General features: G+C 48.5%; 1 protein-coding gene across 1 annotated transcript in view; it reads left to right on the forward strand.

Annotated features, from left to right (window-relative positions):
• WSCD2 (WSC domain containing 2) overlaps positions 1 to 18,520 on the forward strand; it is a 66,637-nt gene that overhangs the window by 23,969 nt on the left and 24,148 nt on the right. The window contains exons 4-6 of the mRNA XM_006870425.1: positions 5,923 to 6,044; positions 7,894 to 8,068; positions 15,460 to 15,624. Coding sequence (XP_006870487.1) covers positions 5,923 to 6,044; positions 7,894 to 8,068; positions 15,460 to 15,624 — 462 coding nt within the window. The remainder of the gene's footprint in view (positions 1 to 5,922; positions 6,045 to 7,893; positions 8,069 to 15,459; positions 15,625 to 18,520) is intronic.

Here is an 18,520-nt window from a genome sequence, read left to right on the forward strand (position 1 = left end):
CCCATAGTGACCCTTTATAGGATTTCCAAGGAGCAGCGGTGATCTTTAACCGATGCCCTTGCAGTTCAAATGGCTTTGCAGTCTAGCACATTAACCCACAGCACCACACCAGGACTCCAACTTAGGCCTCATGATTTACTTAGAGGGGTTTATGTACTTCTGTTCGTTCTGGAAATTTAAAAAATTTAGTTTGCCTTTGAAAGTTGGAAGATGACTTTCATACAAATTGTCGTGCTTTCTGCTCAGTGGTACTCCATTCCAGCCACTTCTGCTGAGGGGCTCCTGAGATGACCAGGGAAAGGCATGGTTGGATAGACCCACCCCCTGCCTTGCCTTCCCATGTGAATGTTATAATTCATACAAGTCTTCATGAGATGAATACTGTGGTACAGGGCCAGTGGAATGATAGCTAGAAAAACATTATCTTTCTACATCTTGTTGTTGTTGTTGTCAGGTGCCGTCGAGTCGGAACCGACTCATAGTGACCCCATGCACAGCAGAACGAAACAATGTCCGATCCTGGGCCAACCTCACTACCGCCGCCACACTTGACGCCATCAATGATGCCACCTGGCCGATCCATCTCGTTGGGGGTCTTCCTCTTTTTCTCTGACCCTCCACCTTACCTAGCATGACATCCTTCTCCAGCGACTCTTCCCTCCTGACAATATGTCCAAAGTATGAGTGACGAAGCTTAGCCATCCTGGCCTCCAAGGAGCACTCTGGTTGCACTTCTTCCAAAACAGATCTTTCTTGGTGGGGAAGAATTCGTTTGCTCCCCCACCCCCACCCAGCCCAAGCAAAACCCAGGAAGGCAATGGAAGCAATGTAGACTTTAAAATCATGCAGACGTGAACTCGATCCCAGCTCTTTCACATACTTGCTGTGTTAACTTTGGCCAAACCACTCTCTGAGCCTCAGCTGTCTCTTCTGTAAAATGGGAGCAATCCCAACCTTTCACATCTGCTGTAACCAAGTGAAATGAAGTCTAGAGAGCACCGCACACAGGGCCCATTAAAGGAGTAGTTGTGATACCCTTTCTTCTTAAAATGGAAGCCCCAATTCACTCTGGGCAGCACCCAATTCCAGCAATTTGAATTTCCAGCAGCCTGCAGGAGCCTTTGGCGATGTCTAAAAATAGCTGGTTTGAATTCTCCTCGGACAGTTAGGCTCTTTGTGTAATTCCAACACACTCTGATTATAGGTAGCATCTAACAGTTCCCAGCTCACTGCCTTACCTCCTCATCGGCATCTTTAATGCAGTAGAGAGTTTGGCCTAATTACCCAGGGTGGGGGGAGGTTGCTCCTTCAAACCAAGGAGAACTCTTCCACGCCTGCCTTTAAGCCAATGCCTGGTGACATTTACCTCCTCTTTGTGAAACTCCAGAACAAAGAAAGGATAGGACTTCAGAGGCATTTGCAGCTGGTTGCAGGCTGTTCTGGGGCTGCCCCCGGCAAAGAGAGTTGATGAACAGTCTCGGTGCTCAGTTTGTGCCTGTGGAAAGCCCCAGCTGTGGAGGTCATGCACCATCCTGGCTGGCCTCACAATGAAGAGCTGACATTGTCAGAATGTGGGGCATGGGCTTTTGTGGTGCACAGACCCCTACAGTGGGGCCTGATGGGGGTTCTGGGAAATGTGGTTGGCTGGCTGGGAGTCTCTGGGACCCAAGCATGTTAGAATCAGCCACACCTCTTACAGAAAGCGTAGTGGAGAGGCTGGAAACTGGGGTACGATGCCAACAAGAATGAGGTCAAATTCCTGCTCTGTTTCCTACTAACTTTATGACCTGGGGGGAAGACTCAAGGTCTTTACTTGTAAAATTAGGAATATAGTATTGCCTACTTCATGCATTTGAATTATGGAGTTGATGAAGAATATTGAAAGTACCATGGACAAGTCTGTCTTGGAAGAAGTGCATTCTTAGAAGCCAGGATGGCAAGACTTGGTCTCTCATAGTCCAGACATGTTGTCAGAAGGGACCGGTCCCTGGAGATGCACATCATACTTGGTAAAGTGAAGAGTCTGCAAAAAAGAAGACCCATAGTGAGATGGCATGACCCAGTAGCAGTAGCAGCGGGCCCAAGTGTGAGGTTGGCACAGGACCTGGACCTGGCAGGTTTCATTCTGTTGTGCATAGAGTTGCTGTGAGTCAGAACCGACTCAGGCACACCTCACAACCCCATAGATTGTAGGTTCCCTGAGGGTGCACATAGTTTGCACTTGGCTAAGGAGTCCTGGTATGGTGCTGTAGGAGAAGCATTCGACCACAGGGTCGGTTTGACCCCCACCGGCCACTCTTTGGAAACCCTATACAGAGTTGCTATGAGTTGGAACTGACTTGATACCAATTAACTACAACAACACTAACCTTAAGGTTTGGGGTTTGAACCTACCTAGCAGTTCTGCAGGAGAAAGGGCCAGCATTCTGCTTCATAAATATTATAGCCATGAGTCAGCATCGACTTGACAGCATTGGGTCTTGACCTCATATTTTCACCTCACAGTGAGGATGAATCAAAATATAATGTATGTTCTACACTTAGCACTCATGACAGATGGTAAACAGCTGTTACTACTCCCACTATTGTTAGGAAGAGTCAGTCCTCAGTAACTCCTTAGGATGTTCTGTACAAGATCCAGCCACCCTTTGCAGGCTGTGGACAAGCAATAAAGGCTCTGAGAAGTTTTGATGTCTAAGACACTGTTAGGAATGCCACCTCATGGACTTCTGCCACAATGAGGCAAGGCAGATGTAATTATGCCCATTTATAGATGAGGAACCTGAAGCTCAGTGAAGACATCTGCTTTGGGACACACAACTAAGTAAGCTGACTTTCTGAACAGGCTTCTTGCCAGCTCCCAGGCCGCCATGTGTCTGGTCCAAAGAGAGAATCACAACAGTAGCACTGGCCCTTTAAGGGCTCTGAAGCCCTCACCTCATTTTGTATTCAGGGCATTCAGCTGGGCTCCTCTCTAGCTGGGAGAGCCAGGTACTCATTAGCAGATGCTTAAATGTCAAAGGGTGACCCATCTTGGCAGAGCTGGGCTTATAGAGTGTCCATTCCTCCCAATGGTCCCAGAGGTTGCCTAGGGAGGTGCCAGCGTAGGTATTCAATTCCTCCTCCCCCTCCTCTAGGGTTTCAGCCTAAGCACTGAATTCTGGCAAGGAGACAAGTGACCCCAGAGCATCCTCTGTCCCACCCAGTGTCCACCACTCCCAAGGCACACTTAACAGCCACCCAATTTTCACACTGTGCTTTAGAGATAAGGAATCTGAGGCTCCTAGGAAGGAAATATGTCCTTGATCAAACTTCTGGGAAGGGTGGCACTGCCCGTGGGCACTGGGCAAGAAAGCAGCCCATTGTACAGATGAGCACACTGATTCCACAGGGAAGTGGATTCCAGACCCGGGTCAGCAAAGTCAGGACTAAAACTTGCACTTCTAGTCACCTGTTTCCTGGCAAGGGCTTCTCATTTCCACCCTGAGCCTCTGGGTCCAGGGAAGGGCTTTTTGGCATGAGGCCAGGCTGAAGGGTTTCTTCCAGAACCAGAACTGGAAGCAGGAGTCAGAGCTGTCTGGAGACATCTGCTAACATGGTCCTATGAGCAGCATTGACTGGAAGAGGGCATAGGTAGGGCAGGATGCCCAGATGGCAGTGGGCTCAAGGGCCCCAGCACCTTCCATTACGGGAGGGATCTGTGAGAGAATGCAAGGTGGACAGATTTCAGCTCACATGCCTGCAGGCGGACATGCATGCTTCTGTACAAAAGTAGTGTGCAGTGGACACACCCTAGCAACATCCCTGTGTAGGCAGCAGGTGTGCTGGTCCCCAGGCTCTAGAAATCAGTCTCGGCTGGACATCAGCAAGTGGCTATACATTTCCTAACCCTGTCCTTGGCATGGATTGTTCCAGTAGGGAGTTGGCAGCAAGGAAAGGGAGAGCTCCTGGCTCATCTAACTGGTTGCCAAGCAACCCAGAGAGAGTCCCCAGGGTTAGTGCTCCCCTCCCCCCCAGGAGGTCAGATGCTCATGGTCAGACTCACAGGTCCATAGTCCACCCCTGTCATGTGACCAGGCAGACAGATGGGCATAGCCCTGCACACCAAAGTAACCAGTTGATTCCAGCTCACAGCCACCCTATAGGATAGAGTAGAACTGCCCCACTGGGTTTCCAAGGTTGTAAATCTTTACAGCAGCAAACTATATCTTTTCCCCTCAGAGCCGCTGGTGGGTTCGAACCTCCTATCTTCTGATTAGCAGCCCAGCACTTAATCACTTTGTCACCAGTGATTTCACCTGCACACAGAGCTCCCTGTTCCCACATTAGACAGACCAACATATCCACCGATAAGCAAGGTACCAAGCAGGTAGATACAGCTTCTCACAAACACAGCCACATGACATAAATACCAGATGCACACTCCCACCCATCACACACAGCTGGTCACAACCCTTGGGTACCCACACAGTGATCTCACAGCTCACAGCCCAATCACATGAGTACAGCCAGCCCAGTGTACACACCCTACTGCCAGGACTGCCCTCCCACTCAGTCCCGTCCAGTATGGTGGGAGCAGCCTAGCCTGGGGGTGGTGAGAGGTGGTGGTAGGCTTTAGATCTGTGCTGTGGACCCAGGATGGCCCCACCCCAACACTCTTGCCCACAGCAACACTCCTGGCCCCCGCTGTGACCCAGATGGATGTTAGAATGGTCCCTCAGATAGGATTCTGGTGGGAAAGAATAGGAGAACAATAAAGAGAATTCTGGAGATTCAGAATCAAAATGTAGGCCACTGGGGGATGCTGAAAGAGAAATGGAGACTGAGCAACTCGCGTCTCAGCCCTGATTTTCTGAATAGTTAGTGGCCCCAAACCAAGTAATTGCGAAGGGCAGTGTTTTGAAATGCTTACATAAGGCCTTTTTAAAGAGGCACAGCTCAAGAGAATGGGGGAGCCTCTGAGTCCAGACATTCCTGATTGGAATCTAGATTCTGCTACTGGACCTTATGCTCTGTTTTCCTTTCTGTATATCAGGGAGAATTATCACCTTCCTGGTAGGTGTAAAAGGATTCCAGTGGACAAAGTGCTGTTAAGTGCGGTTGAATCAGTTCTAAAAAAATGCATCAAACATTTATCACAGTGCCGGGCACACAGTCATTAAAGACCTGTAGGTGCCTAGTACCAGGGGTAGAGACCTTTGCTAGGTTGTTAGGTACTGTCGAGTCAGTTGCAACTCATAGCAATCCTGTGTATAACAGAATGAAACACTGCCCAGTCCTGAGCCAACCTCACAATTGTTAGATTTGAGCCCATTGCTGCTGCCACTATGCCAGTTCATCTTTTTGAGGGTCTCCTCTTTTTCACTGACCCTTAGCAAGCAGGATGTCTTTCTCCAGGGACTGGTCCCTCCTGATAACATGTTCAAAGTATGAAAGACCAAGTCTGGCCATCTTGGCTTCTAACGAGCATTCTGGTTGTACTTCTTCCAACACAGATTTGTTTGTTCTTCTGGCAGTTCATGGTATTTTAGTATTCTTTTCCAACACCATAAGTCAAATGCTCAGAATGTCCCCAGTCTCAGTATGGTGGGAGGGAAGGGACAGGATCTTCCAACATGCAGCCCTTTCTGATGAGAGCAAGATTGCCCCTTGGAATACGTCACTAACCTGAATGGGGAGTTGCCACCATTGCCGATGAGGAAGTAAGACATCAGAATGCTAATAAATACACCAAGGTCAAGTAGAACTTTCTTTGAATTATCTTAGTCCTTGACTGTGGACAGACCATCTTCAGAACCAAAATACTGGCTGCTCTTTCTGTCTCACTGTGCGACTTCGGCCAAGACTCTTACCTTCTCTGGACTAGAATTTTGGAGTACTTCATTCTAGATCTGACTGCCCCCTTTCCCTCTGGTTCTCCAGATGGAAGTGCGGTCTTCCGAGGCTGCTTCCGCAGACCCAACAACCTCTCCTTGGCCTTGCCTGTGACAGCCACCATGCTGAACATGTCCGTGGACAAGTGCGTGGACTTCTGCACTGGGAAGGTAAGCACAAGGCCCTGGATGCAGAGGCTGGAGGACCCTAACTCAGAGGGAGGGGTGCTGTGGAGGAACCAGGAGGCTGAGCTGGAGACCCAGTGATGTGTGAAGAGAGAGGGGAGGCAGCTGTTCTTGTGTATTTAAGAGGTGGAAGTTACATGGGGTAGATGTCTCTCCTGTGAGGAAGTATAGTCTGATAGTGAGAGATGGATGGAGGTGTTCATTTGAACTGTATACCTAGAAGCAAGAGTAAATGATCCCTATCACTAAATGAGTTCCCTATCACTCAGGGGAGGCAGGACAGGGTCGGCTTTGTTTCTTTCTCAGTCTGAGACCCTTGACAATTGCCTATGTTTATCCTTCCTCCCTAGCCAGACTGTGAACTCCTCAAGGGTAGGAACTGCGTCTTGGACATCTTTTGCCCCTTCCTGCCCAGTACCTGCAGAACTGGGCATAGAACTGGCATTCAGTGAGGTCTAAGGACTTCCATCCTTCCCTCAAGATGAGCTGAGTACAGTGTCAAGAGTAGGCCCTTTCTCTCCCCTACCACAAGAAGGTGGTTGGGCATGCCAGTCACTCAGTGGACGTTTAATGAGGACCAACTATGCTATGGGTGGGAATCGACTTGATGGCACTTAACAACAACTATGCACCTGGTCTGTGCTTAGTGTTGGGACACAAAGGCAATGATACAAGGTCTCTGTCCCTTCCTCCTGGCTGCCCAACCTGCTCTGGGGCAGACATCCTGGGGCTCCTGACCCAGCAGGCACTTTTAGGAAGATCCCAATGAGGATGGTGGCCACACGGTTTATTTTTCACGCATTGATGAGTTGGGAATTCCAGTCTATTTCACGGATGACAAACCAAGGCCCAGAAAGGATAAGTCACTTGGTCAAGCTAGCAATACCAGCATGTGACAAAGCTCAGATTGATGCCTGGGACTGACTCCAGATCCACACACTCAACTACTTGTGAGCTTCCTGGAGGCCTTACAAGGAGCCCTGGTGGCGTGGTAGGATAAGCACTGGACTGTTAACCACAAGGTCAGCAGTTCAAACCTACCAGCCTCTCATAGGGAGAAAGATGAGGGTTTCTGCTCCCATAATGATTTACAGCCTCAGAAACCCTTTATAGTGTGACCTTGAGTCCCTGGACAGTACAAACAGCATTCTTATTGCTCATAAAATATGAGAGGTTCGAGTCCACTCAGAGCTTCTCAAAAGAAAGTCACCCCTATGGGGCACAGTTCTACTCTGACATACATGGGGTCGTCGTGAATCAGGATCATCATGAGTCAAAGTTGGCTCAACAACGCTGGTTAGTTGTTGTAGACCTGATATTGAGGTTTCCAAGGTCCACTCTGGGTGAGGGCAAGGGGAGGGTGCAGGCTGCTTCAGTCATCAGGCATATTCCAGGTGCATGCGTGGTTCCTAAGGGGCCTTCTGGAAGATGGGGGGCAGCTTGTGAGATCTAAGGAGACTTGGCCATCATTTGGTCCCCTCCCAGGGGATATTCCTGTTTCTGTGGGTCCAAGCAGAGTTCCTCTTTGCCGGGTGAGGTCATGGGTAATCCAGTGTGACAAGAGATCAGACTGTACAGGGGACCAGAGAGAAATGAAAGTATATGGGTGAATTGGAAGAGCAGCCCCAAACCTCCCTCTTCCTGTTCCCTCTGATCTCCTTAGGAGCAGTAGGATAAAGACTGGGAAGGGGATTAAGTGAGCTTGTGCAGAATCCACTAAAGGAGGCTGGTTTCTTAAAGTTGGGGGAAGGTAATAAAGAACCCTACTCCACATTTGGAGTCCTGGCTTGTCCCTGGATTTGGTGACCCTCTGCATCTCCCACTCTGCCCCCAGGAATACCCGCTGGCAGCGCTGGCAGGCACCGCCTGCCACTGCGGCTTCCCCACCACACGCTTCCCCCTCCATGAGCGGGAGGAAGAGCAGCTGTGTGCCCAGAAGTGCAGCGCCGAGGAGTTTGAGAGCTGTGGGACGCCCAGCTACTTCATTGTGTACCAGACGCAGGTGCAAGGTAAGCCCGGCACCTGCTCTGTCCATTTCTGACAGCCCACCTGGCCTAGTGTTGCTGGACTTGACAAGGCTTTACCAACTGGGTCTCCCATTGGTTCCCACACAGACCCACAGTATGATCCTGGGCAAGTCATTTCCTCTTTCTGGACCTCAATTTCTCCATCTGTAAAATGAAGCTGTAGATTGCTGACCTCTAAGGTCCCCTTCCAATTCTAGGGTTCTGTGGTTCTGTCTGTAGAATCGTCTTTTGCCCTCTTGTGTGCTTTTCCCATCTGTGTTCTTCCACCTCTGCTGCTGGAACACATGTCCTTCGTCACCTTCTCTTCCATTTCCTGGGGCTGCTAGTCTCCTGACCACGGTATTTTGGAGGGCAGTAACACTTGGTAGGGGTGGGGGCTTCTTGAGATGGTCATCCCAAAGGATTACCCCAAAACTGGACTATACTGAGGACCTACTTTGTAACAAAGTAGCAGCATTATGCCAAACCCTGTACTCACCCCATCCCGTTGACTAACGTACACAGCAAGCCTTCGGTCGAGGCAGCATCATCCCCATTTTAAAGATGAAAATAAGGAACAGACCACAATTACACGTGGAAGGAAGACACTTGCTTCCAGTTCGTGATGCAAAAGCTCCACTAGACAGACACCTCTGTCCACACTGCAAAGATGCCCTTGAAGCCTAGAAGCCAACAACGCTCCTTTCTCCCAGCAGCGAGGCTGGCATGTATGGGTGAGCAGGTTTCACACGGCAAAGTACAACATATGGGCAAAGTGGGGCTCTGCCTACTACATTGTGCCCCCTGGGATGGCAGTGCACTGCCTGAAGGAGGCTCAGCTTTTTTCTTTGGTTTGCACAAAGGTGCCCCAAGAGCTAGCGGCAGCCCCACCAATGGCCTGATGGGGGAGAGCAGCCGTGGCTGCATCTGTGATGGTTAAAGCCCCCATGAAGAGCCCACCCAGCAGCAGAGTGGTGAAAATGCTCAGCTGCTAACCAGAAGTTCAGAGGTCCAAATCTACCAGCCCCTCCACCAGAGAAAGATGTGGCAGCCTGCTTTGATATTTGGAAACCTACGGAGCTTTTCTCTGCCCCACAGGGTTGCTAGAAGGGCAGTGGGGAAGAGCCCAGTAAGCAGAAGCGTGTTTAACAAGCATGGCCCTAGGCTCTGCTTACACTCCCTTGAGGCAGGGTGAATGTTAGTTTTGGTGGACATGCTTGTTAGTTTGTGCAGCACTGTGTTGCCTCAGCCTGCTGAAAGAGCCCTACACAGATTCATTATCCTGAGACCACGAAAGGCCTTGATGTGGGCAGAGTAGCCACTCAGACAGATAAAAGGACCCTCATTGATTAGTGTGCCTTGTCCCAGTGTCCTGCCCCCAGGCCATACCGCTCTTATATGTTTCCATGTCAGACTTTTTGTCCCTACGCACAGGAAAGGTTGAGAGTCATTTGGTTCATCAGATGTGATTCGTGTGGCTGACTTGAGTAATGAATACTGATGGGGACTAAGAACCGCTGTGTGCTCGGTACTGTCTGAGCCCTTTACCTAACTAACTCACTTAGCCCCCACAACAGTCTGACAGCTGTTATGGTTGTTGTTGTTGTTAAGTGCCGTCAAGTCGATTCCGACCCATAGCGACCCTGTATAGGTTTTCCCAGGAGCAGCTGGTGAATTTGAACCACTGACCTTGCAGTTAAAACTACTTTGCAGTCTGACACATTATCCCACAGCACCACACCAGGACTCACAAATGACATCATTTGACACAGAGAGATTGAGTAACTGGGCCAGAGTCACACAGCTAGGACATGACAGTGTTGAGATTTAAACCAGGCATTCTGGGTCCTGAGACCACACTCTTAACCACAGCTTCTTAACATACATTGCACAATGCATTCCACTCATTATTCCATTTAATCCTGTAAGGTTTATTGCCCCCATTTTACAGGTAAGGAAACCAAGGCTCAGGGAGGTGAAGAGCCATGCTCAAGGTCATACAGCTTGACCATGATAATCTAGGATGGGAACATGGGCCTATCTGACTCCAAAGCTGTCTGCAAGACTCCTTCCAGCATCTGCTATGATTTATGCTTAAGAAACAAATATACTTACTTTCTTTTTAAGCGCTGTAAGAAAAGCCCTTACCTGGGAATTGGTCTTAGCCTCCCAGGCAGTGTTTGAATGAAGATCTCTGTCTTTAGGGAAATTTAAGGGTCTGGGTTCTTTCTCCCTCCCAACATTGTATGAGGAAAAAATTTTGCACTTCCAGAAGAGTTGAAATAATTCAGCAGTGAACCTAGAATTTTACTTTTGTTAGCATTTTGCTACTGCTGCTTAACCACATATCTCTCATTTTCTCTATCCATCCGTCCATTTCCAGGTAAATTGCAGACATCTGTACCCTTCATCCCTCAACACTGCAGTGTGCACATCATTAACTAGAATTCAATCTTGCCTTACAATTCTTGAGAGTGAAATTTACATAGAGTGAGAGGCACGAATTTTAAGTACACTGTTCATTGACAATTGGGTAGTCCACACCTTGCAACACATAAAACATAAGCATCAATCCAAATCAGGCTCCTTTTTGTATTGCATCCCTGTGAACACCATTCCCAAACACCTAACTGGCTCAACACAGACATCTATAGCCCTTAACAGTTCACTCTCCTCTGAACCCCCAGACAAACATGGCAAGGGAAGAGCAGCAGAATGAAGAAGTACAATCTGTTTACACAGCGTTTGAGTCCTGTGCTGACGGGTCACATGAAATCTCTCATTGAACCCTCTGAACAACCTCAGGTCCCTGGATGATGCAAATGGTTTGTGCTGCACTACTAACCAAATAGGAGCACAGTAGCTCTGTAGGATAAGCACCGGACAGCAGTTCAAACCCACCAGCTACTCCGCAGGAGGAAGATGAGGCCTTCTGCTGCCATAAAAGATTTGCAGCCACGGAAACCCTATATAGGGATGCTATGAGTCAGAAATGACTTGAAGGCACACCATAACTAATCTAATGGTTGGTGGTTCAGATCTACCCAGTAGCACCTTGGAAGAAAGGCCTGGGAATCTACTTCAACGGAGCACTTCTGCTTTGTAGTATGTGGGGTCACCGTGACTCAGAATTGACTCAATGGCAATGCCTTTGGGTATTTTGGGTTTTGAACAGCCTCGGGAGGTAAGGTAATTGCTGTTATTAGTCCCACTATAAGGGGAGGAAACTGGGACTCAGATCAATCCTTGTTGAGGTCACCCAGTGAGTATGTGGCAGAATTAGAATTTAAATCTAGGATTTCAAAGGCCATGCTCTTAACCACCAAGCTGTGAGGCTGCATTATAACAAGGGTTGGATTTCGCCTCTGCTGGGAATGTGCATTTCCTCCCCAGAAATACTAAATCAGCATCCAGAGTTTAACAAGATTCCCAGGTGATTCTTATGTATACACTTAAGGATAAGTAGATGTGTATATACATAAGAATCACCTGGAAATCTTGTCAATTTGGGCTTGGTATGTCTGGGGTGAAAATGTGCATTCTCATCAGGGGTCCAAACCCGAGGAGCCTTCCTCCTCATTCCAGCCACCAACAGCTCCAGGTGGGCAGGATACAGTGTCCTCTGCCGCTGCCTCCTCACCTTACACTTCTGATTACAGAGGGTGGATTCTTGAGTAGAAACGCCTGGTGTGCTTTGAAGCCCTTAGCAAACATAAGGGGCCATTATCACTTTCATTGGGCTGATCTCATGCCCTGCCAAGTTCTAACGCTTATTGGCCACTGGATTCTCCCAAATCTGGCACCGCATTGGGTGGCTGGCGTCTTGTTCTATGAAACAGTCAGAGGTGTCTGTTTAGCTGACCACAGGAGATGATGTGCCCCCTAGGAGTAGCTGCTGTTGTTGGTAAGTGCCGTGGAGTCAGTTCCAACTCATAGTGACCCTGCATAGGGTTTCCGAGGCTATCAATCTTTACGGGAGCAGAAAGCCTCATCTTTCTCCTGTGAAATAGTTGATAGTTTTGAACTGCTGACCTTGAGGTTAGCAGCCCGATTCGTAATCATTATGCTACCAGAGGGGTGGCTGCTAGGGTCACCTTATAACGTATCCTCCAAATTGGGGCATCAGGACTGCTTTACACCAGGCTGGCTGCCCCCTCCCCCCCACCTCCAAACTATTGCCCTGAGATAATCTTCAAACCTTAAACCAAAAATATCCCCTGGACTCTTCTTAAAACTAAACAGTTGTTGTTGTTATGTGCCGTGGAGTCGGTTCCAACTCATAGCGACTCTGTACAGGGTTTCCAAGGCTGTAAATCTTTACGGGAGCAGAAAGCCTCATTTTTCTCCCGCAGAACAGCTGGTAGTTTCAAACTGCTGGCCTTGAGGTTGGCAGCCCAACTCAAGAGCTCCTTAAAACTAAACAGTAGTTTCCCTTAACTAACAAAGAATGCCTGCCTTGAGCATTGTGCTCTTTTAAGACCTCCCTAAAATGAGCACTAAGGAGTTCTGGTAGCGTAGTGGTTACGAATCTGTCTGCTAACCTCAGGGTCAGCAGTTTGAAACTACCAGCTGCTCCGTGGGAGAAGGATGAGGCTTTCTGCTCCCGTAAAGATTTATAACCTCGGAAATGCTGTACAAGGTCGCTATGGGTTGGAGCCAACTCCACAGCACATAACTACCACCACCAAAAGGAGCTCTGATAGCGTAGTGGTGACGAGTCGGTTTGCTAACCTCAAAGTCAGTAGTTCGAAACTATCAGTTGTGCCACAGGAGAAAGATGAGGCTTTCTGCTCCCATGAAGACCGCACGCCGCCGCCACCACTACCATATGGGATCAAACTGACAACCGCAACTCAAAAAAAGACTGGATGGAACCTTAGGGAACTGTGAGTTTATATTCATGAAGGAGGAACATTGCGGAAAAAAGAGGGTGAGGATGATTACTCAACTTGAGGAATGTCATCAATATTATTAAATTGTACATGTAGAAATTGCTCAACTAGTGTATGTTCCACTGTGTATGTTAACAACAAAAATAACTTATTTTTGTTGTACCAGATGGACCCAGTTATCCTCATTAATGATGAGGATGTTGCGTTTGATGCTGTTGTGAGCCATACAGGTTAAAATGCTTAGGAACTAACTACCTGGAGCTCAGGAAGAGATCTAGAAATGTGGAAGGTGTCACCCACCAGTACCAAGCCCACTGCCACTGAGTAGATTCGAAAGGCGGTAAATCATTCTACCTCATAGTGACTGGGTTAGGGGTCCAGTGCTTATCCTACAGAGCAACCAGGGCTCCTCGACACCAAGAGGGAACAGTTCAAGTGTGGATTCCAAGAAAGTGTCCTGGGGTGGGGGTGGGGGGCGTGGAGGGAGAGGAGGAAAGGGCTAAGTTTCAAAATTAAGGATTGTCTGAGAGTCTGGAGGCTAGCCAGGAGCCTCACTGGCAGTGATCCAGGAGGTCAGAGGTGACCCATGTCCCCCAAACCATGGACCAAAGAGTTTAAGATGAGCTATATCCCCCAAACTATAAAACAAGGGTTAGAGGTGAAGTATGTCCCCAAAACCACTAAGGAGGGAATTCTGAGTAGGGTGCTATGATTGATGGGACCAGATGCAGGTGGGCAGTCAGGTCATCTGGATTTGATACTGAGGGGGCTGTTGTGACCTAAGCAAAGACAATTCTGTGCAGTGAGTGGGAGGCAGCCAGGGTAGCAGGAGGAACTGGAGCCGGGACCACACATGAGTGTCAGAAACACAGTGGTCTGTGGAGAGGTAGTTATTTTAACAATGGTGCTATTTGTCAGGTGTGAATGTTCACCGCAGCAGAACCAGCTGAGAGGGAGAGGGTGAGAAGGGAGGGGTAGGGTAGGTCCAGACCCATGAGGTCCAGACCGCGGTGTGGGAGGGGTCAGGGAAGGGATGTGACAGACACAGCAGAAGTGCCTGTGAGTTCAGGGGCCACGGAGGTCAGGGCTGCCTGCCTTGCCCTCTCATGGTAAATGAGACTTGGGGTCCTTTGTCCCGTGTGAAGAGGGCAGGGCTGGGGCTCGCTCGGGGTTCTTTCCTCACCCTCTCCTGCTTCAGCGCACCCTGTGCTGGGCCTTCCCTGGGCTTCCTCCTGTCTCTTCACCCTGATGGTAGTGACATCTTGAAGGCTCTGTAAAGACAAAGAATCAAGGATGCCAGAATATCAGAACCTATTTTATAAGCAAGGAAGTCAGAGGCTAGGAAAAAGTAACACCCCTACTTTTCTGAAGTACTTCAGTGTGATCCACTCATCTGTCATCTATCAATCCAGCCAACCACTCAGCCTTCACTGCCACCTACCCACCCAACTCCCCATCCATCCACTCATCCATCCATCCAAGAAACATTTATTGAGTGCCTACTGTGTGCCAGATATTATGGCAAAGAGCCATGGAGCAAGGCTTCTGATTAGACCATGGGCTTCACAGAATTAAAATTGTGATAAGCAATATGAAGGCAAGGGACATGTGCGCCTATGAAAGGTGAGTCAGAGAAGGAAGGAAGGACCAGTCCTCTGAAACGAAATAGTAAGAAGCCATCTACCAGGAGGCGATGATGGCTGGGGAACAGTCTGTGAAGGTGCGGAGTCTAGAAGAAACAGCAGAAAAGGAGGTGAAGGGGGACCAGGTAGCTGGTAGGTTTGAGTGGGCAGAGAGAGTGGAGCTAGGTCTGCAGACATGCAGGGTCAGGCCACAGAGCGTGGGGGCTAAGGTGAGAACCTTGAGTGTGATGCTGTGTAAATGGGACTCATTGAAGATTTTCAGCTGGAGCAGAGGACCAGAGAGGCTGGTGAGGAGTCCTCATTCTAGCTAATGTTTATGGAGCCCCCTCTATGTTCTGGCTCAGTTGTAGAGTCTGCACCTTCTGTGCAGGACACCTGGAGTTAATCCCGGCCAGTGCTCCTCGTGTTGCTATGATGCTGAACAATTTTCTGTGGAGTTTCCAGGCTAAGGTGAGCTAAAAAGAGAGAAGCCTGGTAAAATCAGGTTGATAAAAACCCAGTAGATCCCAAGGATCTCATCTGAAACTGACTGTGGGGACGGTGCAGGACTGGGTAGCGTTTGGTCCTACTGTGCATCGGGTCACTACAAGTTCAGGGCTGACAACCATGACCATGACAACCATGACCACTACCATATGCTGATAAGCACGATGATCAGCACTTTCCATATATGATCTCATTTAACCCTCACATTACCTCTGTGGGGGAGAGGAAGCATTGGCCCATCTTACAGATGGATAAATTGAGGCCCAGAGGTGGTTTTTCAGCATGTGCCTGGGTCATACCACAGGGAAGTGGCAGGCTGGACCAGCTCCATCTGCCCTTGCCACTGACCCCGTCCATTCCTTGCCCTTTACAGACAATCGCTGCATGGACAGAAGGTTCCTCCCAGCCAAGTCCAAGCAGCTCATTGCTTTGGCCAGCTTCCCGGGGGCCGGCAACACCTGGGCTCGCCATCTCATCGAACTGGCCACCGGCTTCTACACTGGCAGCTACTACTTTGACGGCTCTCTCTACAACAAAGGTGAAAAGGCGGGCAGGGGAGAGCTGGGGAAGGTCCCCGTGGGGAGAGTAGTAGGGGAAGCAGCCTTCTCTGAGCACCTACTGTGTGTCACATCACTCACCCAGCCACATTAAGAAACCAGTAACGTTTCTTAAGCATGGGGTCCTGGGCACCATGCCAAGCATCAGTTCAGTAGTCAACACTTAGTAATCACCTGCTTGTACCCAGAACCTCCACTCCGTTAAGATCACCGCAACTCTTCCTGGAGCACCTACTGTGTGCTGAGTACTTCCCCACAGATGTTTACTCAGTAAGCAGGGCCAGGCACACTAGCTTTGTTCAGTTCAGAGCATTTATTGAATACCTACTATTATCCATGGACTCCTGGTGTGGCGATGTAGGATCAACACTGGACTGTGAGTCCCAAGGTCAGTAGTTCAAATCCACTAGCCACTCCTCGGAAGCCCTATACAAGGTTGCTATGAGTCAGAACCAACTTGAAGGCACTTAACAACAACTATTCTCCAGGTGTCTCATCTACATTTTCTACAATGGTACTTGTTGCTGTAAGCATGCAGAAGTCTCAGCATGGGAGCCTTGTATATGACAGGCGCTCAGTAAATGTTAGTTTAAACAAAATTTAGAAATTAACAATTATATAAAAAGCTAGGATTCCAAGGCAGTCACCTTGGCCCCTACCCCCTTGTCAACTCCAACCTATTAATGTTTCCTGTGTGCCTACTACCAGGTGTCTTATCTGCATTTAAGCCAATGAGCTGTGTCCTGGCTGCTTTAGTTCCATTCCATTCACAGATGTTTAATGGGCACCACTATGTCTGGATGCGCTTCGTATGACTGGGCTCCCAGTAAGCATAATGCAGCATCCCACCTCATGTAGGTCCAGATTGCCACAGGTGTTGTGTGTGCCAGGTGTTGCGTTCTTACCTAACCCCCACAGTAATCCTGGGTAGTGATGCGGTTTCCCTGATAGGAGACTTGGCAGGTGGCCAACGTCACACAGAGTTTTTTCTTTGTTAATTGTAATTTGAGTGAAAGTTTACAGAGCACATTTGTTTGCCATTCGGCAGTGTAGACACACGCTGTTTCATGACACTGTTTGCCCACCCCTCGATTTTACAGCACTCCTTTTTCTACCCTGGGCTCCCTGTTTCCATTCACCCCTTTCCTGCCTCTTCCTGTCTTCTGAGCTATGTTTGGGGGTAAATGCCCTGTTGGTCTCATGTGGTGATATTGAAGAGTACATTCCTCCCTGGCGGTATCATTAGATCTGTCTGTTGTGTGGCTAAAAGTTGATCTCTGGAAGTGGGTTCAGTTCCAGGCTTGAAGGGAATACAAATTTCTTTTCTTTAATGGGTTGATTTGGGATTGCCCCCTAGTGTTGCCAGATTTCAAAGTCCACCCTTCTTTGACTCTATCATACAGGTAGGAATTCTAGAATTTCTTACTTGGGAACTGGAACTCCAGAGTGGGAAGCCTGCCCTTAGGGACGCAGCTGGAAGGGGCTCTGCCGGTGAGGGGCTTTGAGTCTACATAAGGAGCAGGCCTTGGTCATGGGTCTCTTGTGTCTGCAAATCAGCCAAGGCTGTGTGACCTTAGGCAAGTTGCTGTACCTCTCTGAGTCCGTGTTGTCATGCACAAGAGATAATATAGCATGTGCCTCATGAGGTTGCTGTAAAGGTCAGTGAATTGAAATATGTAACATGTTTGGCACATGCTAAGTATACAATAAACATGGTTATGAGCACCATGACCTGGCTGCCAGGCATGGACTGGGCACCACTGGTGTTGACAGAGTCATCCCTGAGCCCCAGCTTCAGGAGAGCCACAGGGGTAGGTCTTTCTGTGAGTGTGAAGCAGAAGAGAGGCAGAGATAGGGAGACAAGACAAGAGGGATGAAGACAGGTTATAGTTGGCAAGGTGATAGGTACCAGGGCATCTGTCTTGGAATCCCAGCTTTTATATATTTGCTAACTCAATTTTGGTTAAAATAAAGGTGTGGTTATGTAGGATAAGCACTAGACTGCTAACCACAGGTCAGTGGTTCAAACTCAGCAGCCGCTCTTTGGGAACCCTATGTTGCTTTGTTGTTAAGTGCTGTTGAGTTAGCTCCTACTCATAGCAACTCTGGGTAGGGTTTCTGAAGAGTGGCTGGTGAGTTTGAACCACCAGTCTTGCAATTCAAACTGATCCTGCCATCCAGGGCTTTGTCCTACAGTACCACACCAAGACTTAGAAACCGTATACAAGGTTGCTATTATTTGGAACCGACTTGACAGCAACAGCAACAATTTGGTTTAAGCTACTATTGGTTGCCTGCCTGTTATGCTGAAAGGTTTGCCTGCTTATAAGAGGATTTAAACACAGGTCTGCTTGTTGGTAGTACCTATATCCAGCTGCCATGCCTTTATGGGAATTGCTAGGAAGATTGAAACACATTCTGGATTTGTTCTTGAGCCATGGCTGAAGGAAGTCAACTTGGAAAACATTCCTCTTTATAGGCCCGCATTTCTAAACTTCCTAGCTGTTGCAACAACCCTGTTTGTAAAATCCCAGAACTAGACGGGTTTTTCAGGATCATTAAGTTCATGGATCCACCAACCCCTGCCTAGAATGATGTGTTTAGGAGGATTCTGAGGTTCTGTTCTCCCTTAAAAGCAAAATGTCTAATCTAATATCGATGCTGGTTGCAAGTGTAAAGGGGGAAAGCGGCCTACACAACAGATACTTTCAGTCTTTCATCTAGCCTGACTTCCTAATTTCTAAGAAAAGAAAACAATCTCAAGATGGGGTCAAGAGACCTAAGTTTAAGTCTGAACACGGTCACTGAGGGACTTTAGGTAAGATTCTTCACCTCTGTGCTTTAATTTCCTCATTTATATACCATGGGAAAACTATA

The sequence above is a fragment of the Chrysochloris asiatica genome, unplaced genomic scaffold (genome assembly GCF_000296735.1).
Source record: "Chrysochloris asiatica unplaced genomic scaffold, ChrAsi1.0 scaffold00142, whole genome shotgun sequence".
Classification (NCBI taxonomy): domain Eukaryota; kingdom Metazoa; phylum Chordata; class Mammalia; order Afrosoricida; family Chrysochloridae; genus Chrysochloris; species Chrysochloris asiatica.